At 38.4% G+C, this 18,071-nt stretch overlaps 1 protein-coding gene and 1 long non-coding RNA gene across 2 annotated transcripts; both read left to right on the forward strand.

Annotated features, from left to right (window-relative positions):
• The first annotated feature begins 10,533 nt into the window (after nucleotides 1-10,533).
• Nucleotides 10,534-10,865, forward strand: LOC116804317. Its single transcript, XR_006357481.1, has 2 exons — nucleotides 10,534-10,625; nucleotides 10,714-10,865. It is a non-coding gene; the product is annotated as an uncharacterized LOC116804317 (long non-coding RNA).
• Nucleotides 10,866-12,318: 1,453 nt separating this feature from the next.
• LOC6582798 lies at nucleotides 12,319-17,845 on the forward strand. The gene is made up of 10 exons (XM_002008452.4): nucleotides 12,319-12,815; nucleotides 13,291-13,374; nucleotides 13,438-13,596; nucleotides 13,659-14,186; nucleotides 14,252-14,437; nucleotides 14,933-15,121; nucleotides 16,291-16,389; nucleotides 16,454-16,537; nucleotides 16,596-16,754; nucleotides 16,826-17,845. The coding sequence occupies exons 1-10, from the start codon at nucleotides 12,513-12,515 to the stop codon at nucleotides 17,525-17,527; spliced, it is 2,493 nt and encodes an 830-aa protein (XP_002008488.2). The 5' UTR covers nucleotides 12,319-12,512; the 3' UTR covers nucleotides 17,528-17,845.
• The last annotated feature ends 226 nt before the right edge of the window (nucleotides 17,846-18,071 follow it).

Below are 18,071 nucleotides of genomic sequence, written 5' to 3' on the forward strand. Positions count from 1 at the left end.
GCGTCTTTACTTTCTGCTGCTGCTTCTGCTTCTTCTTTTTCGTCTTCTGCAACTTCAACTGTTATGACAAAAATAAAAATAAAGAAAAGCAGCTGCAGCGACAGCAGCAGTAGCGGCCAAACAGAAAGTTTTGCCTGATTTCGGCGCCGCTCAAAGTATAATAATGTGCTGCCCCTGCTGCTGCTCCTGCTGCTGCTACTGCCGCTGCCTGCAACGACAACGCCAACGATGCAGGGGGCGTGGCCATGGGCTATGTAGCATGCGGCTTGTGCCGCTTCAAGTGCACACTTTCTCATGGCTTAGCACTTTGGTGCATAGTTCGTTGGTTTTTGTAGTGGGCCGAAGGCGGGGTCGGACGGCGGTTGGGGTTTGAGTCGGTTGGCCAGCTTATGCAACAAATAATTTAATTTTATGCTGCATACAAAAAGGGAGCACGATGCGAACCAAACGAACCAGCGCACGGAGCCAAACGAACCAGCGAAGGAGGACGACAACGGAAATGCCACTTTACGGCCTGTTTGACGGCGAAGTGGACGTTAAGTTGTGAATATGATGACGGAGATGAAGAGATGCAGCAACGATTATGACAAGCATCATGATGATAATGGCGACGATGATGATGATGTGGCTGCTGCTGCTCATGTTGATGACGGCAACATGAGCAACAAGCGGCAAGCGGCGGCAAACTGAAATATTGCGCATACGCCGCCTGGGACAGCGGAAAATCGTTGGCAATGAGGTCGAGCCGTAAAACTGGGCTAAATGTCACATCAGGCACAGGCAGACATACAGACAAACAGACAGACGAGTAAAGTAGTCACCCGGGATGGATGTCATAAAAAATGAAACGAAGGCTTAGGCATAAAACTGAATTGCAGCAATCGAGTCTAAGCAAATTATGCAATCATAAATTTACACATAGAATCATATGTGATGTGGCAAAAGTTTGCGATGGGTAAATATATTTTTTAAACTTGCAGTGTGTGAGAGAGAGAGAAATAGATAGATAGAGTGAGGGAGAGAGAGAGAGAAAATATGAGAGCGGGTTCAAAGTTGTCAGTTAGATTCAAAAATGACAAGAATATCCCGAATTAAATAATTTGATTTGTAGAGACAGTAGCTCTAATGAATTGTTGAGCATTTGCGAGACAGTCGTCGCGACGTATTTTGTCTTCCCTTAAATATTTTATTATTTTCCAGAATTCCAAATAAAGCTCTCTTTTCTCTCTTTTTCTCCCGCCGTCCGACAAATTAGGCATGAATAAGCGGCTCTCCCACAAATTTCAATACCAGGAATCTGATTGCTTCAAGGAATTTCTACGAACCGTAAGGCATTTGCTTGTTTACAAGCTGTTGAGCAGACGCCCACGCCCTGTTTAAGCTAAAAATATTTTGAAACATATCTTCCTCTGATCTGTGTCTGTAGGGCTCCTTTGAGAATCGAAATCGCTAAATAGTTATCGAATTAAATATCGATGTATTGAGTGTCATATCATTCAGTTTCTGTCATTCAGTCAGCATGTATCGAAATCGATAAATAGTTATCGAATAGTTATAGAACGATTTTTTTTATCGAACCGATAAATAAATATCCAAATAGTTATCGAAATTGATTATTATTTATCGGACTCGATCGGTTGACAAACGAGTGGCTTGATGTGATCAATATATCCACAAGTTTCATAGAGCATGCATTGAGTGTCATATCATTCAGCTTTTGTCATGCTGCTGCCTTAACTCAACTTTCAAGTTTAATTTTTATAACATTCACTAGAAAATTTGGGCACATTTTCATAGTTGTTCATAAGGCTACGCTTTCTATTTAGCATGCCTTCTATTATGATCAATATTGCACAAGTTTCATAGATGTAACATGCATTGAGTGTCATATCATTCAGCTTTTGTCAGGCAGCTTCAGAGAATATAGCTTCTGCCATAAATTCGCTAGAAGATCTAAACTTGGAGCATTTCTGTGAATGATATGATTATGTTATCTATTTCGTGAGCAATGAGGATAAGTAGTTCCATAAGCTTCATATTATTCAGTCTTTGGCATTCAAGCCCCTTCCATCGAGTCTCGTAGCATTCACCTTTTGTCATGCTGCTGCCTTAACTCAAGTTTCAAGTTTCGTTTTTGTAACATTCCCTAGAAGAAAAGTTAGCCACAGTTTTATAGCCATTCATAAGGCCAAGCCTTCTATTTAACGAGCAAATTATGGTAAATATTTCCACAAGTTTCATAGATGTACTATATCATAGATTGATAAATCGAGTGCCATATCATTCAGCTTCTGTCATGCAGCTTCTGCCATAAATTCGCTAGAAGATCCAACCTAAGAGCATATACATTTCTGTGAATGATATGATTATGTTTTCAGTTTCGTGAGCAATGAGAATCAATATTTCTATTAGTTTTATATTTTTAGTCTTTGGTACTTTCCATCGAGCCTCGTAGCATTCAACTTTTGTCACGCAGCTGGCTCAACTTATGGCTGATGGTTGTTCTGTTGGCTGTTGGCTTTTAGCTCTTAGCTGTTAGTTTTTAGCTTTTAACTGTTAGTTTTTGTTGGCTGTTCTGTTAACAGCTGGATGTTCTGCTATCCGTTGGCTGTTTGCTGTTAGTTGGAGTTGTTAGTTAGTTGCTCTCTCTCTCTCTTCCTCTGCCTCTCTCCCCGATTCTCACCCTTTCTATCTCTTTCTATAAAGATGTATATACCTCTAAATTTCCAATTCAGAGTTCTGCTCCATTAGATATATTTATGGTGTTGCTTGCTCTTTCAGTGCTAGCAGCAGATGTTTTGGCCGCAATTAAAGCACTCAAATGACCGCAAATGTTGTTGACGACGATGACGACCTTCAAGTGAATCTCAGGCAACAGCAACAACAATCAAATATTCTGTGCGGTGTCGAGTGGGTGGCTGGAGGGTGGTGGGCTGGTGTTGACCTGCTTTTGTTATCATCAAATGTTTGGCCAGCACACATGTGTGCGCAAAGTTTTCGCCGTCGTCGACACATTAAATGAAATTTAATTCCTGCTGCCGTCATAAGCAGGCGGGCCAGGCGAACCAGGCGGGCCAGCAGCTGCTGGACAGGCTTAGAGCCAAGGCAAACCGCCAAAAACTGTAGCCGTTGTGCCTGTCTTGCCACGCCCACTTTATTTTTTCCTGTTACCCCCTTGTGGCCTGTATACGTGTGATGCCGCCATTTAAATGTTATTTAACGCTGCCACCCAGAAAGTGGCCTGGCCACTGCTGCTGCTGATGTGCTCTGGCTTGGCTCGGTCGGGCCTGGCCTGGCCTGGCCTGGCCTGCTCTGTTCTGCTGTTTGTGTTATATTCTGTGGGCGTGGCATACTCATAAAACGTCGCACAGTTGTTGCAAAATTTGTGGCCTCAACGCTTGTCGTTTGTTTAAAAGCCGCACAAGATCCGAGCCAAAATTACCACAGAGAAAAAAAAAAAAAAAAAAAAAAAAAAAAATTGAGAAAAAATGGTAAAAATTTCACGCTCATCTGACTAAATGGTTTTATAGCTTTTGATATTTGCTCATTTGTGTGTTTGGGGCCAAAAATACGTAGATATTATTTGATTGTTGTTGTTGCTGTTGCTGTTGTAATTTATGAGCGGTCAGTTTTGGGGCCAGCACGTACACCCTTCGCACCCTTCGTTTGCTTCGTTAGCCCTTTCCGCTCGCCCTTCCTTTGGCCAACCCAAATTCATAAGCCAAGCCAAAAACCAATCATATCAAATTTGTGTAGCCTACTTTGGATCGTTTCGGCCTGTCCAAAACGCTTGCGTTGGCTATATTTCTCTGATTTTTCATTGCCTCGCTTGCCTTTCGCCTTCTCGTTTGCCTTTGCCTCCTTTTCCTCCGTTTATTTTATTTTATTTTTTTTCTTTGGGGGCTTTTTAGGATTTGTATGTCTTAATCATATTTTATGTTTTATATTTCGCGCTTCAAGTATTTGATGGCTGACTAGCTCAACCGAGCCCTGGCTCTAAGGCGCATAATTTGTGACTCGGCTGGGCGACAGACGGCGCGTGTTGCTGTGCTGCAGGTCAGGAGACGAGAGTCATGTGCGGTCACCAATTAGTGTTTATGTGTGCATTAATCTTCATTTTGCATAAGCAAGCCAGCTGCTCATAGATAAAGAAGAAGAGCGCATCATTTAGGAAGTGTGTGACATAAACAAGATTTGCGTGCATGCCAAATAGGTAGAGCAGGATTACAGCCGTCTGAAATAATAAAGAGCAGGAGAGTGTGAGGTCATCAAATTTGTCATAATAAATGAAAATGATAGATGCATGAATATGGGCTTTTATTATACTAAATATTCAATATATAAATAAAATAAAAAAAAAATAAATATATAAAAAGTATATATAACATATATAAATTATATGTAATAATAATTATGAACAAAATTTAATATAAATAAATAAAATAATTATAATTTATTTTAAGTCATAAATCACATATATTTATTTTATATAATATTTAATAATCATGATATTTACATAAAATTTTTCTATCTGTCCAAAATATTTTTACTAATAAATTATTTAAGCGCATTTAATTTTTCAATTTTAAATTTTTTTACTCTACCCCTATAAAATATTACATTAAAATTTATTTCAATCCAGCTCAACTCCCTGTTCCCTCTTACCGCCACATTCATCAACCTTTCCTCCCATAAATGCTCTTACATCACTTAGAGCTTAAGAGTATCCTTGAAAATTATTTTATTATTTTGTTTTCTTCCAAAAAATATTTATATTTGTATAATTAATTATTTAACGCACTTAACACGTTTTGCTTCTTCACTCCAAGCATAATTCGCTTGCATTAAAGTATTTATTTATAGCCATATTGGGGCATTCAGAATGCTTAGTTCCCTCTTTTTGCCGCTCAGTCTGTTAGCTCAAGTGGCCGAAAAGGACTTGACTGGATTTTACATAAATGCCAAATAAAAATCTTGGCCAAAATGCAACAGCGGGCACGGCGCGGCAGCCGGCGTATCCGTCGTTAGGCTGCCCACAAAATGCTCCACTTAACGGTCGACTAGGCACAAGGTCGGCAAAATCAACAAAAGCTGCGCTGCGGACTTTCAATAATTGGGGCCGGCATGAGCCCTAGGGATAGGGCCAAGACGACGGCGGTTTTGTGTGGGCCGGCGGGGGCGGGGGCGATGGCGGTGTTGCGCTACAATGGGGAGGCCTGGCTGGGCCTGGCTCGGCCGGCACTTCATCAGCGGGGCAATTGAAGCGTGTGGCCTGGGCCGGACTCAGGTTTCTGGCCGGGCACTAAATTACGTTTAGTGGGTTAATAAAATGCCAAGCACTTTATGCAAATTGAATTAAATGGAGCTTAGCTCAGGATCTGGCTCGTTGGCCTGACTTCCGGCAGGACAAGCGAAAGCGCTTGTAAAATGCGCTCCCAGATGCTTTCTCTGAGGCTCACTCTCTCTGCTTATCTCTCTCCCTCTCTCTGTGTCTCTCTCCGTCTCTGTCTCTGTCTCTGCCTGTGCCTGTCTGTCTCTCCAGCTCTTGCAGTGTACGTAAGCAACATTTCAATGCATTATTTATAAAGGATTAGCACCGAGAGCAACTGTCGTGCATGCCAAACGGAAGATGGCACAAACAGGAACAGGAAGGAAAAACCTTTGCCTAACGAGAATTACTAATTGCCCACGTTCATGTCTGTGCATGTACAGGCATGTGAGTGTGTGCGAGCTCTATTGTTGTTGCTTTTAATTATATGCATTATGAGACGCTCATTAACAAAGCAAATGAAGAAAGTCAAAAGTGTGTAAGTCGAAATGACGGACGAGACCCACACACGGCCAGCGAACCACCGAACCAAAACACACCACATCAGCCACCACCCACCAAGTGCGACAGACACCTGCACAGCTGCTCTGAGCAAACATCATTTAAATTTATAAAGCCACAACAACAACAACAGCAGCTCTGAAACAATGTGACTAGCATATTTGTGAGATGCGCTGATGGCATCACATAATAGACACTTGCAAAGGATTATCTGCATGGAATGGCTCTATATTTGGTATGTTAAAAATATGTTTGTTTGTATATGTTTCTGAAAAAAAAAGGAAAACTTATTTCTTTATTTAAATTTATACATTTCATTATTCACTATTTTTTAAATTGTATGTATTAAAATTTTTAATTTGTTTATTAAAATTCTATGATTTTTTCGATATCTGAGATATTTTTCATACACTTTAATAAAATTCTTAGACATATTTTTGGTATTTTTTTGTATACCAAAAATACTACAATAATTATATTCTTAAGCCTTTTGCTATTATTCTTGCACTTGGAGCGAAAAAGTCGAATAATATAATAATAATTCCATATATTCGAATTCTCTTTAATATATCAATAATTCATTATTATTACATTATATATTATATTATATATATTGATATATCAATAATGTATCAAAATAAATATATATAAATTCATGATGCTATTACTGACACTCTGAGAAGAGATTCAGAGAGCAACGACTTCGTTCGCGATCGGATAGAACCCGACTTTTGACTTTTCTCTGGCTGAATTCAGTGAAGCAGAGATCTCTTGTGTGTGTATTGGTAAGAGGGTTTTGCTCGCTATCGCATATCAATTACGTACGTGAATTGAGTGCGGGCATGTGTATGTTAATGTGAAGACCATTGACACATTTACTGAGCCTCATTGCACGGACGTCAATCGTATCTCTCCCTATGCTCGATGGTCGTTTAAAGAGCGTCACACGAAGAGTTCAATTCAAGGCGCTCAATAAAACGTAAAGATCCAAAGGCGATTGAATAGAATAAAGGTGATTCTATAATTCTGACTCTCGCTAATATATCAAAAGAGATGCTGCTCTGGCTACAAATTCTTACAGAGTTATTAATATTGAACTGATTTCACGCCATTTTCAAGTAAATCAATATATGCTTTTAATATAATTTGATCAAAATGTATATTTGTTCGTTAGAGTTTATAATTAATATTAAATTAAGACTAACTTAGAACTTAAACATACATATAACTCATTTAAATATTTTATATACCCATAAAGCCAAACCCATTGTGACCCAATTAATTTCTCTTTCTTATCCTAATTTATATATCAAAGTGCTTCCTTCAATTACATCACATTACACAAATTTTCTAATGATAATATTTTCCGCTCATCTCTAATTCACATATGTGTGGCACACCTGTTTATGTATACGTTATAAATATATTTGTAGGTCTGTTGCAAAGCTGTGCACGTGTCTGCAAAATGGAATGAATGGAAAATCCTTTTGTGCAAGCAAAAAAAAAAAAAAAAAAAAACAATTTTTATGTTTTTAAATGAAAATATACGCCTCGGAATTTTACATAATTAACTCACAATGTGAATGTGTGTGCGTGAGTGTGTGTGTGTTTGTATTTATGCAAGAACATAAAAGGCAAGCCCCACCTCACTGAACACGTCTGTGTATGTGTGTGTGTGGGCGTGTGTGTGTGAGGCATTTAAGCAGAAAGGAGCTACTGACAACAACAACAACAGCAACATCAGCACGAGCATAACAACAACAACAACCCGTTCACCAATTCCCAGAGGACTTAAGTTAATTATCACATTTTTTACACACAATTTTACTTTGCATTGATGCGTTACTGTGGGCGTTAAAGCTGGGGGCATGGCTAGGCCGCACATTAAAGCGTAATTATGTGTATAATTTGGCTGTAATTTGCTGTAAAGCACATGATACGAGCGCGATTAAACAGCTCCCAAAAAGTTAAAGCAGCTAATTAATATGTAATTAAAAATTATTCAAAAATTCGATTTTCTGTATCTTGCATAAATGAGAATCGAGAGATTTAATTTAAGTAATATATATATGTATATATATATATATATATAATCAACCCGGCATCACCTATTTTACTCTCTGTCTCTTTTCACTTACTCCCTCCTCCACACTCCCACTATCTCTCGCTCTCTCCCTCTCTATCTCTTTCATGCCAAGCGTGTGTTTGACTCTTTGGCCTTCTTATCAATGTTAACAATTTGCAAATGACTTTCACTTTAATCGCGAGGACTGCGCAATTTGTAGCCAATGTGAATAACAAAAAGTACAAAAAATAAATAAAAACGAAAACAAATAAATGGAATTATTTTCAACAAACATGCTCGCAAGCACTCACTCGAAATTCTATCGAACGCGCTAAGTATGTAGGCTGGCCACGTGCTAAGTTCCCATAAAATGCACATTAGAACGAGTTGAAGTTCATCGCAATGATGTGATGGACTGAGAGATACCCTATATAAATTTGGTTTAAAAAAATGAAAATGATAGTTTCAATAAGGGTGAAAAGTTTGTGATAAAATAAAAGTATAAGAATATAGAGAATGCATATAAAAATATTAAAAATATTTTATAAGAATAATGTCAGTTAATTAAAAAAAAAAAAAAAAAAAAAAAAAGAGATAATTAATAAAGAAATAAAATGCTAATTAAACTTAACATTAAATAAATATTTTACTCAAATAATTGAATAATTAATTTGTATTTTTATATATTAAAAAATTTCTTATATAGCTAAACATCTTCCTAGCTAATAGTTTTCTCCGACACCTTTTATGAACTAGTCTAGCCTGCCAGGTCTTAGTCGAAACCTCCTTCCATCTCTACAATACTGTATTTCCAGGGTATTTAGACAAACGTTTGGGCAAGCGTAGCCAGGAAATGGCATCGGGAGCAGGATCTTCGCGCATTACATTAATATTTATCAGCCATGCAATTACGATTAGAGCAGACAAACTATTGACTGAGGCTCGATGGCTCTATTGGTCTATGGCTCTATGGCTCGTTTGCGGGAGAAGCGCCAAAAAACATGGCAGCCAAATTGTCAGACAAAGCGATGCGATTGCCTGGCACAATTTATTGATTCGACGCATTGAAATAGTTCTCAGCGGAGCCATTTCAAAGATTTGTACGACAACATTTTTCGCCAGTTCCTGTGTTTCATTTTTTTCTCGGCATTTTTGTTTTTTGTTTTTCGTGCCTTTTCGCTGAAATAGCTGAAAATTCTAACAGACGCGCATAAAAATTCGAATGCGCGTAGTTAAACGCCCATGCACACGGAAGGCTATGTTATAAAGGGGGCGTGGCAGCGGCTATTCAATGAGACAAAGCGCAATTCAAGCCAGCATATTGGGATTTCGACCGTCCCTAAATCGTTTTTTTTTTTCTTTTTTCTTTTTGCGTATTCTCTTTGGCAAGGGGATCATTTGAGGGCGGAAGGGAGGTCGCTTTTGACTGTTGTGTGTCGCCTGAACGATAAAGCAATGACAAAAGTCACAGCGATTAAAGTTCAATTGGTGTAACTATCGACCATTAGAAATTTTGTCGAGCGCAAGGCGAAAAAAACAGATAAAAATCTGAGTTTTATGCTGCATGAAAATAATTTTTATTTATTTAATTGTATGAAATGAGAATGATGATGATGCATTACAATCAGATACTAAAAATAATTTAAATAAATGTTGTTTTTAACGTTTTAATTTTATTTTTTAGCAAAGTCAATTTTGCGAGCCTTAAAAAAATGTATATTTAAAATGTTTTTAATAAATACCTTAAAGTTTTTTCTCATAATTAAATTTTAAATTTAATAAATTTTAAATTTTAAATTTGATGTTTTTCTTATTATAAAAGGCTTCTTGAAAAATAGAAAAAAATTTTAATTAATATTTAACATAACATAATTAAACGCAATAAATTTTTATTGTAATATTACAAAAAAATAAATAAATAAATAAAAAATAAAAGCAGTCAGAGTAATAAACAGCAGTAAAGAATAAAATAAATAAAGAAAATATAACAAACAATTATTGATTCACAATAAAATCAAATTAATTCAATAAAAACAATTAAATAAATAAATAAAAATGTTTCAATTAATAAAAGTAAAGTACAATATTATAATTTAAGTGTTTTCGTTATTAATAGGAAATGTGTAGTAGAGGTCAAGAGAATTCAAATTTTAATTCAGTTCGAAATTGTGAAATTTACAAATACATATATGTATATAATTATTGTTCATTTTCGGTGCGACCTGCTGCAGCTGCAGCTTGCCATTATTATTTATAAGTGGTCCAAGAGCAGATAGCAAGACGGATATTGTATAAACAAATAAATTGTATTTCATATATTTAATTGAAAGCGAAAGTGTTTATGATGTTCTTCGGAGATAACTGTTTCAACTACTTTTACTTTGTGTACATATCTCAATTAAAAATGTCAACTCTTAAATGACAAACTTCATTGAAAGTTTGAAAAGCACTTAGCTGACGAATCTGGTTTCAAAGATCTTCCGTTCCGCTGCAAGGCCATGTAAAATTTCGCTATTTGTTGAGTTCTAATCGCTTGGCAGCTGATGCAATTCAAATGTCAATTGCGTTGATACATTGATATAGTAAATCAAATCCCAATCGATCTGATGTGATCGGAACTGTTCTCTGTCTCGGCTGTCCGCTGTCTGCTGTCTCAGTAAACAATGTATATGCAGGTATGCTGGCAATTATGAAACGAATTACAGCTAAAGGCTTTACTGCACATACGATGTGAGTTCGAGTCGACTGACAGACAGCCTCATGATTTGCGCTGTCACCAATTCAAGTTATTCAGCACACACACTTTTTTCTCTTTCAGCGGCTAATTGCATATTTCGGAAGTTCTATAAAGGCATTGAAGGTGGACGAATTCTAACGGTGTCCATTAATTAACCTCTAAAAGGCAATGCCAGCCACCGAGAACAATCTCTGAACTGAACTGTTGCCGAGCAGCCAACTAACTGGATTAGTCTGCAACGAGAACAAGATAATATATGACTAAATAGTGTATGTCTGATAGTTGCTTATCTGTGTACATATATACCGTTAGCTTTTATATTAGACTTTAGCTGGCTTGTCTATATACTTATTATAGCGGCCACAAAATAAATACAAAAACCAAACAATGCACGCCCAGATAATTATGACAACAGCTCAGTGTCAATAGAGTACGACAGAATTGCGGCGAACTATAAAAATCGTTGCAAAAATATAGTAATTTATTTATGGAATTTTGATAACGGGAAATATATACTCTGCAAATGGAAAAGGCAAAAGAAAACCTTTTATAATTAAATTTATATATATATAAAAAACTCTTTTTTTTTTTTTTTAATAAATTGCGAATATATTATAAATCTTAGCTTTGGCTTAAAATATAATATAAATATAAAAAATAATATAAATGTATTAAATTTTTTATACAAATATTTCTAGAAATAATCTAAAGACTTCAACTGCAGGTACTCAAGTTGAAAGTACCCAAGAAATTAGTTAGGGTATCACGAAATCGAGTTCTAGCAATTGTGGGTATTTTTGGCAAAGCAATTAGACCAAATTGTTTCTTGTGATAATTTTGAGAGTAGAAAAACTCAGAGACTTGGCTCGTGGCTCAGTTTAGCAAAACTTTATAGAACAACATTCAATGAAAACAGACAATAATTAAATTCTAATTCAACAAAAATCATATGAATAGCAATTTTGATTAGCATATCTATTCCGATTCCCTAACTGAACAATATAAACCACTTGCAAGCTGCAACTGAGTTGATTCGCTGTTCAGTTTTATCCCATCATAATTCATGCTAATCAACAACAATAATAATTGGCAAGCAATCAATTTTCCGGCCAGCAGCCAGCGGATTGAATATGCCCGATTGTTTCGCATGCTCATTATAATCCAATTCACATGAAGTTGCTAACGAAAATCTTCTCATGAGCAAACCCGCCATCGAACCACTTGGGGCTGCAACAACTACAAAGTAAATCATATATATTTTGATTTAAGTAGCTGGTATGTGTATGTGTGTGTGTGTGTGTGTGCAAAAACAACAATTCAAGATTTCTGTCAATTGGAGAAATGCCAAAAAAGAAAACTGGATATGTAAGACGTGTCTAAAAATAGACGTCGAATTGAGTTTTTCCGATGCACAGACCTGCAACTAAGGTAATTGCATGGTTAGCCGAAGCTGAGATAACCAATTAATTGGTTCAGCTTTATGTCCGATATTTCAATGGAAAATCGGCTCAGGTTGCTCAGTTACAGTTACAGTGAGTCGGGCTAAATAGTTGTCGTGCTTCAATGTTGCTCTCTCCCGGTCTCTCTCTCTCTCGCTGAGACAATAAACATTTCCAAGCGCACGGCCGTTGATTTATCTCGTGTTTAAGTTCTCCACTTCCACTTGTCTAGGTTTTATTTGAGTGTCAGCTGCGCTAGCAACTGCACGCGCCAAACGCAATCGCAAACGCATTTGCTGTCCAATCCTTTGACAGCTCCACTGCGAATGCATTTGGAATTACCATCCGAGTCCAGCTGATCTCAGATATCACGTTTCATTGACATACTTCCGCCTCTGTGAGTGTGTGTGTGTAGGGCACATAAGAACCAACTCCATCAGGATGATATTCGGTAACTGCACGCGTAAACAAATACTCACGATGAGTGCCTTGGCCGCTGGCGCTGTCCTGGCGATCGTTGCCATCGTCGTGTTCAACAGCCGGGCGGAGGCGAAGTTGCCGCCCTGGGTGCGGCCCAACAGATTGCACAAGTGCCTCAGATCGCGGCCAAACACAACAGAGTCGACGCTGGAGCTGGTGCACATTGTGTTCAGGCACGGCATACGCACACCTGTTGACACCTATCCCAACGATCCCTACATCAAGGACAGCTTCAAGCCCACCGGCTGGGGGCATGTGACCAATGTGAGTTGTTGAGACTGACTGAGACTGAGATTTATATATTTTTATATATTTTTGTTCGTCGAAATTGTGCCAAGTTAACATAAATTATTTTATACAAATTAATTTTGTATTTAATTTCGAAAATACTTGAATTATTTTTCCAACTTCAAAGTTTAAAATTTATTTAATATTTTTTAAAATGCTCCCAGCATTTTTATTTAAATATTTATTATTATATATTAATTATATATAAATATATTTATTATATTATTTTTTATATTATATCATTATTATATTTTTCCAACTTCATATATCTTATATTAATTCTTTACAGAATATTTATATAAATATGTATTATTTTTCCCCTAAATCTATGATTGTCACAATTTAAAATTTCATAACTAAAAAGATTTCTAAAATTAGTATTTTAATTAATTAACAATTAAAGCATCAGCTCAAATCAATTTTTAATATATGCTTACATTTTATTTTGCAGCGCGGCAAGAAAGAGCTCTACGATATGGGTCGCTGGCTGCATCGACGCTACGGCGACTTTATGGGTTCCTTTTACAGACCCGACGTAAGTTTCACTCGGACTCTTAGTCAGGCCGACTAATATATATCTAATATATATACTATCTAGCGCCTGCACGCTCAGGCAACGGCATCGCCGCGTGCCATGATGTCGCTCCAGACGACGCTGGCCAGCATGTTTGAGCCGCGCGGCACGGCAATGGAGTGGAACAAGCAGCTCAACTGGCAGCCCATACCCATATTCTCGGAGCCGTTGGATCAGGATTCGGTAGGCAGTGTGTGAAGTATATATGGCTCACAGAAATGAATAACTCGAAAGATCTTCAACAGTTGCTGCTGGTGCGCACGCCGTGTCCGCGTTACTTCGAGGCACGGGACGAGGTGTTCCAGCTGCCCGAGGTGATTGCGCAGCAGGCGCCCTATGCAGACATGCTGCGGGAGCTGAGCAATCTGACGGGCATGGAGATGCGCAATGCGGAGGATGTGAACTCCTTGTATATAACTCTGCTAGCCGAGCAGGAGTTTGGTTACAAGCTGCCCGACTGGGCCAAGGATTACTTTCCGGAGCGCATGCAATTCCTAGCCGAGCAGAGCTACATCTACAATGCGTACACGCCCGAGATGCAAAAGATCAAGGGCGGCCCCTTCCTGCGCAAGATGTACGACGAGATGCTGGCCAAGCAGGCGGGCACGCTGAAGCCCAAGGATCGCGGCATGTTCATCTACACGGGCCACGACTGGACCGTGGGCAACATACTCTCCGCCCTGGGTCTCTGGAAGCGTCAAATGCCGCGCTTCGCCGTGATGGCCATCTTTGAGACCCATCGCAATGTTAAGACGGGGGAATACTACGTGGAGGTAATGCACATATGACTCTGACTTTGCTATGGATACTGATTCACCATTTCCTTTCATCTCTGCAGATCTTCTTGCGCAACGATGAGTTCGGCTGCCTGGAGCAGCTGAAGCTGGCCGACTGCGCGCTGCAGTGCCCACTGAACCGCCTCGTCAAACTGAGCGCATCGATGCTGCCCAACGAGCCCATGGAGCAGCGCTGTCGCGCTCGCAACGCCGATTTTGTGGAACCGCCGCCACGCAAAATCGATCAGTAATAAATTTGATGGAACCGCAACGTAATGTGCTCAGTATACAGTATTAGATGAAGACAGCTGCTCACAAAATCAGCGACAAATAAATAAAAAATAAAATAAAAATAAATAAGTGAAGGAAAAAAATATAAATAAAATGAAATAAAATAAATAAATAAAAAATAAAATAAAGAAATAGAAAATTGTTTATCAGAATAGTTTTTTCATTTTTAACTTTTCTTTTTTTCTGTGAGTAAATTAGCTTTTTGTGCGTAGAGCTTTTGCCTTGATTAAATTTAATTTTGTGTGTTATTAAAAGTTTTTTTTTTTTATTTTTATAGTGCAGCAACTGTTTGCGTCTTCTCTCGCGCTCTTCGCTATCTGGACAAACATATTCTCGATTCTCTTGATTTTCGTTCTACATAATCGCGACTTAAAAGCCGCTCGGCTGCTCTCAGTGCAGTCACTAGACGAGCGAGTCTCGACGTCGCTGGAAGTTTGCACACCAAATAACACGCTGTATATATATTCATATACAGATTTGTAAGGCAAATCAAATTGTTTGTAATGTGGCTCAAGTATTCGGTTAGTCTGTGGCTTTGCCTGTTGCTTGTGCGAGCAGCCATTGTGCCCATCGAGGAGCCACAGGATGAGCATAAACAAGAACTGGGCCAATCAAACTCAACGCTGGAGCTTGTGCATTTGGTAAATAATTCTAAAGTCTTATAATTGCTTTCGCTCTGCCTGGGCGATATTTCAGAAATATATGTACGTATATATATATGTATGTAAAGTACCCAAAGTAATTTATATATAGCGTCCGTAGACCATAAAATTATGAAATGTGTGCTTCCACTCTTGTGAACTATTTAATCTCTATAATGAGACTATAAAGAGGCTCTAATTTAAGCACTCATATGGCGTGTCTTTGTTATCAGTGGAAATGTGTGTGCAGGTTAAATTGAATTTCAGATAGAGTCGAATATATATCGAGGCTCACATGTGAATTGATAGAGTATTGAGTGAGTATTTATTGAGTATATCATTTATCTTAATAATGAATTTGTGCTCGCTCGGGCCGCAGGGCGTATACTTAATGCCAAGTCGCAGTATTGAAGTGTGAATATATTAAAATATATATTTAAGTAAATGCATAAATTAGCTTCGAACTCATTTAGAGACCATTATTAGAGTCTGATTTATATTCAATTATATTCGTTAGACAATTTAAGGCGCATGGCGTAAATTGGATATCAAACTTTTAATTGAGATAGAAATGAACTTAAATATTTATATTTATATTTGTATGCTTATTAAAATCAATTGAAATTAATTTAGTTACCATAGTTAGAACTTGATTTATACTAATATTAATTTGCTGTGCCTTAGGCAACTTGAACCAGTTTTGGCCACATGGCGCATACTTAATGCCAAGTGCTGTTAACATGATTTCAAGCTAGCCAACCGGTTTGTTAGGCAAATTGAAAAATGTTTGTGCAAAACTAATTACTTTAATGTATTCCTAATTGGAATGCAACAAGCAACTACATAAAAAATTATAGTTAATGAGCCACTCAAAAAAAAAAAAAAAAAAAGACAACTTGAGAATTGATGAGTGTTAAATATACCCTGTAGCAATTTATAAAAAATATACACATATGCTAAATGAGTTTTAAGAGAGTGTTAGTAGTAGAGTAGAGTAAGTGTTAATAGAAATTAATTATGATTTAATCTCTTTATAATTAATTGAGATAATTAATATGATATTTTACTTTATTAATATGCTTATTTACAGGGTATTTATTGCTCATTCTGTACTTAATTCTTGTATTTAATATTAATTTGTATTTATTATATTTGCATCGCATTCACAGCTGTTTCGACATGGCCCACGCACTCCCGTCACCACATACCCCAGAGACCCGCATATTAACGAGACCTATGAGCCCTACGGCTGGGGTCAGCTGACGAATGTAAGTGAAATAATTTAAAATGAAATTAAATATATTAATAATAATTCGAGTTCCCATTCAACAGGAGGCCAAAGTGGAGCTCTACAAGATTGGAAAACAAATGCGCAAACGCTACAAAAATTTGCTGCTGCCCTACTATAAGCCCGATGTGAGTTGCTCGATTCGATCTTGGGCTAATGCATGATTAATTGATTTATTTACTACAGCTGCTGCACGCTCAGGCGACGCAGTCGTCACGCACCATTATGTCCCTGCAGATGGTGCTGGCCGGCATGTTCCCGCCAGAGAATACGCCCCTGGAGTGGAATATGATGCTCAACTGGCAGCCGATACCCATCTACACGGTGCCGGAGGCCAGCGATAAGGTAAGCCATGCCTCCCATGCCACACCTGCCAACAGGCCCATTAATGTGTATTCATATAAATCCATTCGCAGATCCTGCGCCAGAAGGTGCCCTGCCCACGGTACGAGGAGGCCGTCTGGGAGGTGATGCACACGCTCGCCTTGCACGAGAAGAACGCCGAGCTGCTGCAGGAGCTGAGCGACTTGACGGGCCTGAATGTGACCTATGCTCATGACGTGACGGACGTCTACATCTCACTGCAAACCGAACTGGCCTACGGCCTGAAGCTGCCCGAGTGGACCAGGGACTACTTCCCGGACAAGATGCGCCCCCTGGCGGCCAAAGCGTATACCTATGATGCCTACACGCCGGAGCTGTGCAAGCTGAAAGGTGGCTACTACCTGGAGGACGTCTACAAGCACATGCAGGCCAAGATTTACGGCAAACTGGAGCCAGCGGGCAGAAAGCTGTTCATAGCCTGTGCACACGACTGGACCATATCGAATGTGCTCAGCGCTCTGAATGTCTGGGGTGACCGAATGCCTCGCTTCTCGGCTCTGATTGCCATCGAGCTGCATCGGCGCACAGATAGCGGCGACTACTTCGTCGAGATCTACCTGCAAAACGATCCCAGCAAGCCGCCACAGCTGCTGCAGGTGCCGGGCTGTGCGGAGCAGTGTCCCATTGAGAAGCTGCTGAAGATCTCAGAGCCTATCCTGCCCGACGCGCCCTACGAGCAGCTGTGCCTGGCCAAGGGCACCAGCGACGGCACACGCATCACATACCACAAATGAGCGGCCCTCAACTTAATCTAGCAGTATTAACTAAACTATATATACACATATTTAGAGATGATTTATATAGATGGGGTGTATATATGTATATAATAATATATATTTAAAGTCTCTGCGATTGAGTTGCTGTTTGATTGATTTGCACGCCAACACGAACAGCCTGGGTCAAGCGGAAAATGTGTATGCGTGCCGTACTCCAGCTGGCGGAGGGTAGTTACAAAAGTTGTATGGCTTAGGCATGCTTATGCTTATATGTATGTGGCTCAGTTAAGATAAGACTCTAATAGGTGAAAGCTAATTAAAGTGCTTGTGGAAATACGTGACCTTTGCTATTTAAATATTATCATTAAAACATGAAATTATCTGACTGCTTTTATGTAAACTATATAAAAACAAAAAACTAAACTATAACTATAAACTATAATATATAATATTAAACATAGAATAAAAGCTTCAAACATTGTAAATATTAAAATGTTAATTCCATTTGATATACTCTAGAAATTATTAGCAATTTTTGCCAAGTACCATGCAAAAGGAGAAT

This window comes from Drosophila mojavensis, unplaced genomic scaffold (assembly GCF_018153725.1).
Source record: "Drosophila mojavensis isolate 15081-1352.22 unplaced genomic scaffold, ASM1815372v1 contig_74, whole genome shotgun sequence".
Taxonomy (NCBI): Eukaryota; Metazoa; Arthropoda; class Insecta; order Diptera; family Drosophilidae; genus Drosophila; species Drosophila mojavensis.

Bases quoted from the DNA above. Each gene is read 5' to 3' on its own strand.
- LOC6582798 (XM_002008452.4), top strand. From the start codon at position 12,513: ATGATATTCGGTAACTGCACGCGTAAACAAATACTCACGATGAGTGCC. The intron at 13,597-13,658 runs GTAGGCAGTGTG...GATCTTCAACAG, and splicing joins AGCCGTTGGATCAGGATTCG to TTGCTGCTGGTGCGCACGCC. The intron at 16,538-16,595 runs GTGAGTTGCTCG...TATTTACTACAG, and splicing joins TGCCCTACTATAAGCCCGAT to CTGCTGCACGCTCAGGCGAC.